Source organism: Vombatus ursinus, unplaced genomic scaffold, assembly GCF_900497805.2.
Source record: "Vombatus ursinus unplaced genomic scaffold, bare-nosed wombat genome assembly UNPS02011334.1, whole genome shotgun sequence".
Taxonomy (NCBI): domain Eukaryota; kingdom Metazoa; phylum Chordata; class Mammalia; order Diprotodontia; family Vombatidae; genus Vombatus; species Vombatus ursinus.
Genome location: NW_020951112.1, coordinates 3431644 through 3443467, shown reverse-complemented (window position 1 = coordinate 3443467; position 11824 = coordinate 3431644). Strand labels below are relative to the sequence as shown.

Genomic DNA, 11824 nt, shown 5'->3' with positions numbered 1-11824 from the left:
ACAGCTGAGCTCAGGAAAAGGCAGGTGGGTGTGGGGTACAGAGAGCTCAGCCCAAACCGAGGCAGGACTAGTGAGAAGCAAAAGCACAGGGATGTGCCTCTTTCCCAAGTCCCTCAGTGAGTGCCCCCTTTAGCATCTCCACCTGCAGCCCCTAGGAGTCTGCCTTGAGCTTCATTGTCTATGCATATGAGAGCCACTGCCGAGGTCCTGCTTCGCTTTTAGCACTCCTAAAGAGTCTCCCCAGCCTGATTGCTGTCAGACCCCATACCCCATTGCTTTTTTTTTTCATCCTGGGACAACTTGATTGGATTTCATCTTCCTGGCACTTTCCAGGGAAAAAGTGATCACTTGCCTTACTGGAAGGACTCCGCATGGGCCTCTCAAACTGGAAATGAACAAGAATGATGGACACAGTGAATGATTGCTGCTAACCCACTACAGAGGCCTTTCGTTCACCATGCCATTCAAGGGGTTCACTACCTTCAAAGAAAAATTCCTGAAGCCGGGAAAGGAGGGTGTGAAGAATGCGGTTGGTGACTCGCTGGGCATTTTCCAAAGGTAAAGTTTTGATTGCCAAATTCAAGTTCAGGACTTAATTCTACCTTGTGTGAGCTAGACAGACCAGGCACTGTAACGGTTCATAAGCAATTTTAAGAGAAATGTCAAAACTATATTGTTGAGCTCAGAACACACCCAGAAGTGTGTTCCACTCCCCCACTAGGATTGAAGACAGATGGAAGACATGAATGTGGCATGGAGGGGGTGCCCTGTAACTCTGAGCTGGAGAAGATTGGGGGGAGGTATGACATTTCCTGCTAAGATGGCAATGCTGAATGTGGACAGGGCTCCTAGTTAAAATGCACCTCCTGTGCTCTATCTGATTACCTTCCAAATGATGAATAGTCTTAATTCTATTACTGTAAATGGGGATGACATCACTTTGCACTATTTCCCAAAGGTCTTTCCAGCTTTCTTTATGTTCCCTTCACTTATGTCATAAGACCACTGCAGTATTTTATGATAAGAATGGACCACAATTTATTTAGCAATTCCCCTTCTTTAGGTGGCTTCCTGGTTTTTGTTTTGTTTTTTTACAGATAATGCTACTTTAAAGAGTTACTAAGCAAGATGAGTTGCTTGTGTTGAGATTTAATATTAAGTTTCTAATGAGGTCTTTCATTACAGAATTACACAAGCAAATATTTTAAACTTATAAATTATACAAGGTATCTCTATGTGTGACTTGTCTAAGGTAAGAAGGATGAAGTGTAGATAGCTTGAGCATAATAAGATCAGGTCATCTTCCAACAAAAGCCCATCATTCACATTCAGAGAGAAGCAAAGATTAAGGATTTGTATCATGGAAAGTAGAGGATTCTGAGAGCTTGTGCAAAAAGAAAGAAAACTGTTTATAAAAATACAATCCAGTGTGTGATTATTAAAAGAAATGCTTCTCAAAAAACCTGTCTGATTATGATTAAACAGTTTCAAGTATTTGAAAGGATGGGACACTTTATGTATTTTTAAAAGACAGACCAAGTTTCTATGTGAGTTTTGTAATAAGAATTGGTATCTTTTATCTTTGAATATAAGGTGAAAGTGATTCATCGGTGGTATCAGCATGTAAATAAAAATAAGATTCTTAAGATCTGTATGTATTCTGATTGTGGTGGTCTGATTGCCTCTCCTTGGGAGTGAGAATATCTTACGTATCTCTTGTCATTTTCAAACAGATTTTCCTGTGCATTTGTGTTTGCTTAAATTTGAAAATTTGATCCATAAAAAGAGCCTCTACACAAAAATCCATTGAATCGAACCTCTCCTTAAGTGTATGGACTATTGCAGTGGTATTTAATTTAATACTTAATTTAATAATGTCATTATATTTAAATAATCACAGCTACTCTTGTGCCTTAGTGTCCTGAAGGGTGTTGAGAGGGAATGAGAGGAATTCATGATGGTGAAATCATTCTTTTAATTTTTTTTTTATGCAAACATTTAGCCAGGAAAATTGGACTGAGTACCAGGTTGAATTTTCTTCTTAATCCAAAGTTCTACCAGACCCACAATGAACCTTTAATAGACTGAATGCTAGTTCACTGCCCAGAACATCATGCCTAGGAAATGCTTACAACAGGTTCTTGTGAACAGATTAATTTTTTTTTTTACCCAAATGCCGCATCCAACAATTTCCACTTTCTTCTGGACTTGAGTTTGGATCTCAGTTCTGATACTTTACTAGTTGTGTGACCTTGGGCAAGTCTCTTTAACGACCTGGGCCTGGGAATCCCCTTCTTGTAAAATGAGAGGGTTGGGCCAGATGACTTCTCAGGTTCCTTAAAACACTGAATTTATGCTTCCACGGTGATCCAACCATGTAGAGGAACTCCTCCCCTTTCTTAAATGGGACCAAAAGACTAAGGCAGTATGATTTAAGTTGTCTGTAGCAGCAAGGCAGGAAGTCCTCAATGAACAAGCTAAAAAAATCCAGTTTGGGGACTTGGAGTCACTGCTTTAATCCCCAGTACACTCCTCTTTGCAGCATTTATAAATATCAAATTGCCACACAAATCAGGATTGTTGTTTTTAAGACCTGTTATGAATTTGTCATTCCTGATAGTATTGGTGAGTTTTTTTTTTAATCTAACTATGTTTGTTTTCTCATAGGTGTATTGCCTTTCTCCCCTTCCCTCCCAAATATTTTTTGATCTCTGAAAAACACAGACCTCATTCTTGAATTGTAGATTGTGGATTCTTGAATCTACAAGCTGGTCACAGGCTAGTAGGCTAGTAGGAGACCTTAAAGCATGTATCTGAACAACTTCCTGATCTCCTAGGGAATATAATCTCCTCTTTAGTGTGGGATTGTTTCATGAAAAAGAGGTCAGAGGCACACTTCTGTAGTCTGCCTTGAACAGCATCATAGGCATGGTGTTACGTGACAGCCACAAGACTGAAATGGAAATAACAAACATACAATTTCCCTCCTATTCTTCATCTTAGCTCCTTCTCCCTTTGCTTGCCATTTAGAGCAGAGGTTATCAGCCTTAGGTCCAGGAACTTTTTAAAAAATATGTTGATGACTATATTTCAATATAATTGATTTCCTTTGTAATCCTATGCATTTTATTTAATGTATTTAAAAATATGATTCTGAGAAGGTATCCATAGGCGTCCTCAGACTGCTGTCGAAGGGGGCCATTCCACAGAAAAGAATAAGAGAGATTGGGAAAAACAACAGCAACAATAATAATTATAAGTGGTATTTAGGAGGAGTGATGCATAATGCAAAGAAGAATCAAGTGTTGCCTCTGAAACATACTTAGCTTTATCACTATGAACAAATCACTTCATCTCTCATTTCTTGGTTCCTCCAGGTAACTAAAGATGTAGGTTACAGATGAGTAGCTAGTCTATATCAGTGGAAGGAATTTCCTCCTCACTGAAAACATGACAGATTAAAAAAAAAAAAAAAGCAAATCACCAAATCTCCTTACATTTATCTAGCACTTTGAAATTTTTCCAAAATATTTTATGTACAGGCAGTGTGGTGTAATGGATAGGGCACTGTACTTGGAGTCAGGAAGACTTGAGTTCAAATTCTCCTTTAGATACTTACTAGCTATGCCCTCCCCCAAGTCACTAAATCTCTCTGTACCTCAGTTTCTTAATCTATAAGAAGAGAGTGTTGGTCTCAATTTCCTGTAGGGTCTCTTGTAACGCTAAATCTATAACCCCATGAACCTCACAACTTCCCTGTAAGGGAGATTCTATAGGTATTATTAGCCCAATTTTACAGATAAGCAAACAGGCTTAAGGGGATGAAGTACTTTGTCCATGGTCATTCAGCTAGTAAATATCCCAATCTAGGTTTGAACCCAGGTCTCAGTCTCTGGACATCAGTTCTGGTAAGCGTTCCACCATACCTTTCTTCCTCTAGGTTAGCCTAATAAATGGTGGTCGTAGGATTCTTCTAATCATCTCTATATGTAGCAAACCCTAATATTCCTATCACCCTTGCTTCTTTAGGTGGAAATAGAATGGAAGCTTAGTTTCTGCAAAGTTGAAGTCTCCTTAGAATCTTCATTTTTCATTAGGGAGTGGGAGAAGGTCTCATGCATTGGCACTTTGTTTCCACAAGGAGGAACTGTTGTATACAGTTGCCTCCTTCCCAATATCAGGATCCATGCCATCTCTCTTCCCCATGCTTAATTGTGACCTTTTGGATGTTACAGCTACTTGGTCCCCATGGCAGGGGCAGGTGCTTCCTACATCTCTAAAAAATATGGCTCTAGTGAATTCTCTTGGGCCTAAGCTGTCTCATCTGTAAAATGGGGCTAATAATATCGGTAGCATCTACTTCATAGGGTTAATGTGGGAATCTAAGGAGATAATATATCAAGTGTTCTGAAACCTCAAAATGCTATATAAATTTCAACAATTATTATTACTGGGACTACTGGTATCTGGTGGTGATTATTTCCATTTTTAATATACTATTAAAATTTTCACCTTTGGCAGCAAAACTAACAATTAGAATTGCTACTGGGCTCAGTAATCTCTTCTCCATTTAAAGACCCCTCTGTTTTAGACTGACATCATTGTGACTGAGTTCAGTAATAGGGGAACCTCACTGTCTAAAACAAGGTTTCTTAACCTAGGTCCATGAGCTAGTTTTTTAAAAAAAATTTTCCTAAAGAACAGTTTGATGACTGTATTTTGATATAATTTATTTCCTTTGTAATCCTATGCATTTTATGCATTTAAAAACATAATTTTGAGAAGGGGTCTATAGGTTTCACCAGACTGCTAGGGGGTCCATGACACAGAAAAGACTTCCTTTCTTGACCTCTTAACATTCCTACTGCAGTGCTCAGGGGAAAAATACTTAAGGATTGGGTTTTGTCTCATGTCCAGGGTCTCCCCAGTTGGGGAGCAGAAAGTCATCCAATGTACAGTATATATCAGGTATGGGACAGGTATTTATTTCCTATTCACAAAAACCAAACAACTGTTCAGTACAGTTAGGCAGCAAGGTGGCACATGGAGTCTGGAAGACTTGAGTTAAAATCCAGCCTCTAGCTGTGTGACCCCGAGCATATCAGAACCCTGTTTACCTCATTTTCCTCAATTGCCAAATGAGCTGAAGAAGGAATGGCAAACTACTCTCCTATCTTTGCTAAGAAAACTCTGAATGGGGTCATGGAGAGTCTGACACGACCCGAACCACAGTAACAGAAAAGGCTCTCACAAGCACATGATGACAAGATTTAAGCAATCAGTAACTTAGAATGACTGTTATACTCTCCTAGGAGGTGGAGACTTAAGACACAGAGCATTTGGAGGAAACTAAGACTGGGAGGTAGATGCTATTATTAGCAGGAGGAAACAGGTTGGAAGAGGTGGTAGCATCATGTAGAGCTCTAGCTCTAAAGCTCAAAGGGACCTCAGAGACCTGGTCCAACCTTTACTTTTTACAGATGAGGAAACTGATGGTCCTGGCGGTTGTGACTCTGCTCTCTCTTAAGTGTTTATGGTAGGATTCCAATCCAGGTCTTCAAACTCATCACTCAACCGTCTATGCAGTAAATGACAAGGAGGCAAATTTCAGCCCAATAGAAGGACCATTCATTTAAACATTCAGAACTTTTCAACCATAGAATGGGAAGAGACCTTGTGAACTAATGAGCTTCCTATCCTAGAAATGCATCAGATTTCAAGTTGGAAGGGATCTTGGAAGTGGGGGGATCTTGGAAGTGGGAGAATCGGAATTTGAACTCGTCGTCTGTCTCCAAATACATTGCTACTTCCATTATTCTAGCCCTATCATTTTAACAGTTAAGGAAAACTGAGACCCTGGAAAATAAAGGGATTACCTGAAGTCACACAGACACTAACTATGACAGGGGGAATTTTGAACCTCACATCCTCTGACTCTGGAGTCAGCATTCTTTCCACTTGATAACTTCGACTCCTCTCGGCACATCACTGCTGTGTCTGAGCAAAAGATAAACCAAGGGTGGAAGTAGAAAGTCAGCCATATCACGTTAAAGGTAAGTTAGCACACTTGCAGAAACAAAGTGGAAGGGCTCTCACTGTGGGTCCAGATTTTTTTTTCAAATTTTTCCACAATTACTGTGAACATTTGAACTGTGAGTAAATACTTTTGGCAGCACCCAAGGCTAAAGCACATGGCTCATTAGCATTCCTTAAGAACCGGGGCACCCCTGTTCCATAAGACACTTGTCTATGAAGAAGGAACATCCACACAGCCCGCAGAGCTCCCTCACCTGTATTTAGAGAAACAACCATAGCTTGGCGTTTCTAAGAATGCAATTCAAAAGACCTCTTGGTATACAGAGTAAAAGAAACTTTGAGAGAAGGTCATTAAAATCATTAGATTGTAAACTCCTTGAGGGCAGGGACTATCTTTTGCCTTTTCTTTGTATCCTCAGTGCTTAGCATAGTGCCTGGCACTTAGTAAGCACTTAGTAAATGTTAATTAACTAATTGAATGACTTCATTTCTTAGGAAAGAAGCTCATTTCTGAGTGATAACTAAGTATCTTTGTTCTTGGGGGCAAGTGGCATAAAAGGCATCTTCCATTGCTGGGTGATGGTGTGGGGGACATCAATCCCAGGATACCTTAGGGTGGTAAGGACAGGTGAAATAGGAGTTCAACCCAGCGTGATTGAAGGACTTGGAAGTGCTATTAGCACCCTCAAAATTCTGAGCCCTGAGTCAAAGTCCTGGTTATAGCTATAGTTTCTTTCCTAATTAAATCTTTCTCTGAGGACTCACCATTGTATGGGGGTGATGCTGGGTTTTTAAAAGTTACAAGAGAAAAACAGAAACTCTGGCAGCTTCTCTCTCACTGGGAAGGCTTGGAAGACCTGCCTGATGAAAAGCTGTGACAGAGGACTAGCCTAGCTAAGCCCAAAGAACCTCCCCACCATTAGGCTGGCCTCTAAGTAATGGATTCTTTGTGTTTGGCTTTGGAAACTCATAAAATCAAGACCACTTAGTAAGGAAATAACTTTTTAGTTCATTGAATCATAGACCTTGAGCTTGAAGGGGTCTAAGAAGCCATTAGTTCAACTCCCTCATTTTACAGTTAAGGAAACTGAGGCCCATAGATGTGAAAAGACCTGCCCAAGGTCACACTTAAAGGACGAGCATCAGAGATGGGATTTGAACCTATGTCGTCTGACTCCAGAATCACTGTGTTTTCCCAATGCACAACTGTTCCTGGTTAGATTCCCCTTCTCTGTCCCTAGAGATTTTTCAAATTATTGGCAATCTCCAGAATTTACCTATTAAACATAAAATCTTCGAGGGACCTTAGAAGAGATCTAATCTTTCCTATCCACAACACTTTCTACTCCAGAGTCTAATTTTTCCCTCTTCCTCATTCTCTTGTATTTATTTTGTATATGCGGCAGTGAGGAGGCTCATTGAAGAGAGGACTGGACCTAAAATCAGGAAGACTCGAGTTCAAATCCTGTCACAGACACATAGTAGCTGTGTGACCCTGGGCAAATCACTTAACATTCTCAGCTTCTTCAACTGTAAAATGGGATCATAATAGCAACTACCTCCCAGAGTTGTGAGGATAGAAGTAAGATAATATTTATAAAGTACTTAGCCCAATGCCTGGCCCATGGTAGGTACTATACAAATGTTCCTTGCCTCCCCTCTCTTCTCCTTCCCTTTCCTTCCCTTCCCTTGGTTTCCTCCCTTCCTCTTTCTCTCTCCCTTCTTCCTACCTTTCTTGTTCCTCCTCCTCCTCCTCCTCCTCTCCCAGTGAGGAAGTTTCCTCTACCAATGCTTATTGGCACCTGCTCTGCAACTTAGAGTCTTAAGAATGTCTAGGGGTGCTGTGATATGAAATGACCCCCCCTGGAGTCACTCAGCCAGTAGGTGTCAGAATTGGGACTTGTACCCAGCTCTCTAGCCATTAACCATGCTGGGTCTTACAAATATTCTTCTTACAAGGCAAAGGTAAACTTTAGCTCAGCCCTTGAGTGAAAACCCCCAAGTTTCCATTTTATGAGGTATAAATTAATGGAATTTTACTGAACTACTGAGTTAACTTTTCAAGTGATTTCTTGGATATAATTGGTCATGGCCAAGTACTGACTGAGGATCTTCACTTGGTTGGCTCACACATTTCAAACTCAGTGTGTCTAAAAATGGAGTATATCATCTTCTTTCTGCCCTGCACCCTCAAATACTCCTTCCTCTGAACTCGCCCAAGGTCACACAGGTATTAAATGTCAGAAGGAGGATTAGAACTTAGGTCTTCCAACCCCAGAACCACTGCTTTTATGCAGAGGCAATTTCAGATTCTTGCCTCTGATGCAAAATTAGGCGGTTACGGAACTGTTGGCAAGAAATCACTTCAATGGCAGTTTGAGCCAGGACACTAGATGACCCCCCCCCAAAAGGGTAGCTTTCCAGGAGGTCAGCAAGTCTGGACTTCAAAGGCTCCCTCATCCTTCTAATCACCCAGCTTTGCAACATTGGGGTAATCCTTGACCGATGCTCTTACCCATCTCTACTCCTCTCTCATCTAAAACCAGTGGCGAAATCTTCTCAAATCACCCTCTACAATGACTCTTGCATTTTGGGCCTTTGCTCTGCTCGTATAGGGACCTTCCAAGTTCAGGCCTTCTTTCCCTTTGACTTAGTCTATTGCAATAGCCATCTATTTGATCCCTCCTTCTCCAAGCTTCCCTCCTCCAATCTATCCTGTTCCCAAACTGGTGTTCTTAAAGCAGAGATGTAATCATGCACTCCCCTTATCAAAAAAAGCTTCAGTGGCTTCCAAATGCCTCAAGATAAAATAAAAACTCCTCCACTGGACATTTAAACTCTCTATAAACCAGCTCCAACCTATCTTTCCAAATTAATTTCCCACCATTACCCCGACGTTCTAGCCAAACAGGTCTGCTTGCGATTCCCTGATCAATTTCCTGCCTCAGTGTTTTTGTACAGGCTGATTCCCCTTCTTGGTATGCTTTCCCTCTTCACTTCCCTCTCTTGGGACTCCTAGCCCCCTTCAAGGCTTAGGCCAAGTGTTACCTCCTGTAGCAGGCCCTTTTTGATCCTGCCCTCTTCCCCCCTCTCCCCAATTGCTACTGCTCTTTCTCCTATTCCTTAAATCACTTTTTGGGTTGATAGTTTGTGTTTAATGATCTGTGTAATTATTATTTTCCTCCAGCAGAATTCGAGCTTCTTTAAATTTCTTGTTTTCATTGTTTGTCTTTATATCTCCAGAACCCAACACAGTGGAAGGTGCTTAGTAGTCAATTAATATTTTTTGAATTGAATCCACTTTGGGGGATGGAGAATGATCAGACAAAAATTTTTAAACATAGATTTTGTTTTAATTTTTATTGAGAAGTACAGATATTCAAAAATATGGTCACATGGTTATTGTGTCAGAGGCAGGATTCAAATGCAGGCCTAGGCAGGACTGTGATAATAAATGTTTAACAACCAGCTCTTTGTGGGGGAAGGAAGGTATTCACAGATTAATTTTGAAATTTAATCTGCATTATTGTTAACATCTTCTTCATCACTTTCTTAAATCTAGGGAACCAACAAAACAACAAATCAAGTCCTAATTTGTAGCACTTGCCAATTTTCAAAAGATGTAAATGCTCACACTGATAATTTAACAATCAGCCCTGCCAGTTGGAGCTGCCTCCAGCTCACCTCTGGGTCTAGAGCTCATTTCACTGTTGCTCCTTTCACTGCTTCCTTATGTAGTTTAGGAACTAAATGTATGAATTTTGTCCAGTGATCAGGCTTGCTTGGTTTTAAACAGGGGCAAAAGACCAGGTAGGAAAATGACAGGTTTCTTTCTTTCTTCTTTCTTTCTTTCTTTCTTTCTATCCTTCCTTCCTTCCTTCCTTCTCTCTCTCTCTCTCTTCTCTCTCCTCCTTTCTTCCTTCCTTACTTCCTTCCTCTCCCTTTTTCCTTTCTTTCTTTCTTCCTTTCTTCTCTCTCTCTCTCTCTCTCTCTGTGTCTCTGTCTGTGTCTCTCTCTCTTACTTTTTGAAAGAAATGCCTCTTCCTCTCTCTTCCACCTTAGGATCATACTGTATTCAGGCCTCAAGATACAACAATAGAAAAAGTGATGGAGGTTGTCCTTTGATGGCCCAGAAGGCATCTTCCCAATGGTTTGCACTTGGGCAAGGTGTTTGTTGGACCTAATCACTTTAGAACCTAAACACTTCAGGATAATCCTGAGTGTTATCTTTGAAATGAATGTTGTTTTTCTTAGTTTTCTTCAGTCCTTTGAAAATAATATGATATACCTGTTAGTTTTGACAAACTGTGTTTCTCTCTCTCTGTGTGTCTCTCTCTTTTATTCTTCATTAGAAGAGATGAGTCACTGGGGAAGAGAGGGAGGAGGGATACAATTAGAGATGAAGGTGATACAAAACCAAAAGGTATCAACAGAAAAAGAGAACTGATAGATATGGATTTGCATCTTTAGTCCAAGAGCACAACAGAATGACTCAGGGCTGTTGTTAGCTGGATGTGGGTTTGTTGACCTCCTGGGATGCTACCTTTTGGGGTGTGTGTGTGTGTATGTGTGTGTGTGTGTGTGTGTGTGTGCATGTGTGTGATTTAGTGTCCAGGCTCAAATTGCTACTAATGCAATTTATTGCCAGCAGCACCATAACCACCTACTTTTGCATGAGAGGAGAGAATCTGAAATTGCCTCTGCAGAAAGAGCACTGGTTCTGCAGTTAAAAGACCTGGGTTCAAATCCTCTCCTCTGACCCTTAGTACCTATGTGACCTTGGTATGTCACTTAGTTTCCCTGGGTCTCAGCTTCCCCTTCTGTAAAGCAAGGGGATTGGACCAGATGACTTAGAGTTCTGTGATGCTAATAGCAGGGCCCATGATAAATGATAAATGTGTATTTTATATACTTTCTACTCCTCTCAGCTTTGCATGACTTGGGCAAGTGCCCCACCCTTCTTATAACTGATTACATGGGTGCTAGGGATATCTATATCTATATACACACGCATACATATGTAGATATATATATACACACATTATATATACACACATATACATACATATATACATATACACACATACACACATGTAGAGAGAGATAGGTACACACACATATATATACACACATACACATGAACACATATATAGAGAGAGGTATATAGATACACACACAGAAACATACATACACAATACACATACATATATGAAGATAGGTATATTGATATATATATATACACATATATACATAAACATACATACATACACACACACATATATAGAGATAGGTATATAGATAGACACATACACATATATTTATATACACACATATACATACATATAGAGATAGGTATATAGATATATACCACATATATACATACACACATATATATCCATACACGTAGAGAGATATATAGCTATACACACTTATACATACACATTAACATGCATAGACATATATACATACATAGATATATAGAGAGAGATGGGTATATAGATATATACACATACACACACACACACACATATATATATACACATAAACATAGGTATACACACATACATACAGAGAGAGAGATAGGTATATAGATATATACACACATATACATACACACACATACACATCACTGTGTATCAAAGCAGTTCCTGAAATGACCAGGGTTTGTGAGATTTTGATTATTTTGGGATGAACAAATGGCAGATACATGGGAGCAAATGTTGCCATCCTCTTGTTCCAGTTACCATGCTCTGGAAGCCTGCAAATTGCTGGGAGCATGGGGGATTGC

At 40.0% G+C, this 11824-nt stretch overlaps 1 protein-coding gene across 1 annotated transcript in view; it reads left to right on the top strand.

Annotated features, from left to right (window-relative positions):
- The first annotated feature begins 415 nt into the window (after positions 1-415).
- SLC17A8 (solute carrier family 17 member 8) overlaps positions 416-11824 on the top strand; it is a 48299-nt gene continuing 36890 nt past the window's right edge. Inside the window, exon 1 of the mRNA XM_027855861.1 lies at positions 416-558. Coding sequence (XP_027711662.1) covers positions 458-558 — 101 coding nt within the window. The 5' untranslated portion in view covers positions 416-457. The remainder of the gene's footprint in view (positions 559-11824) is intronic.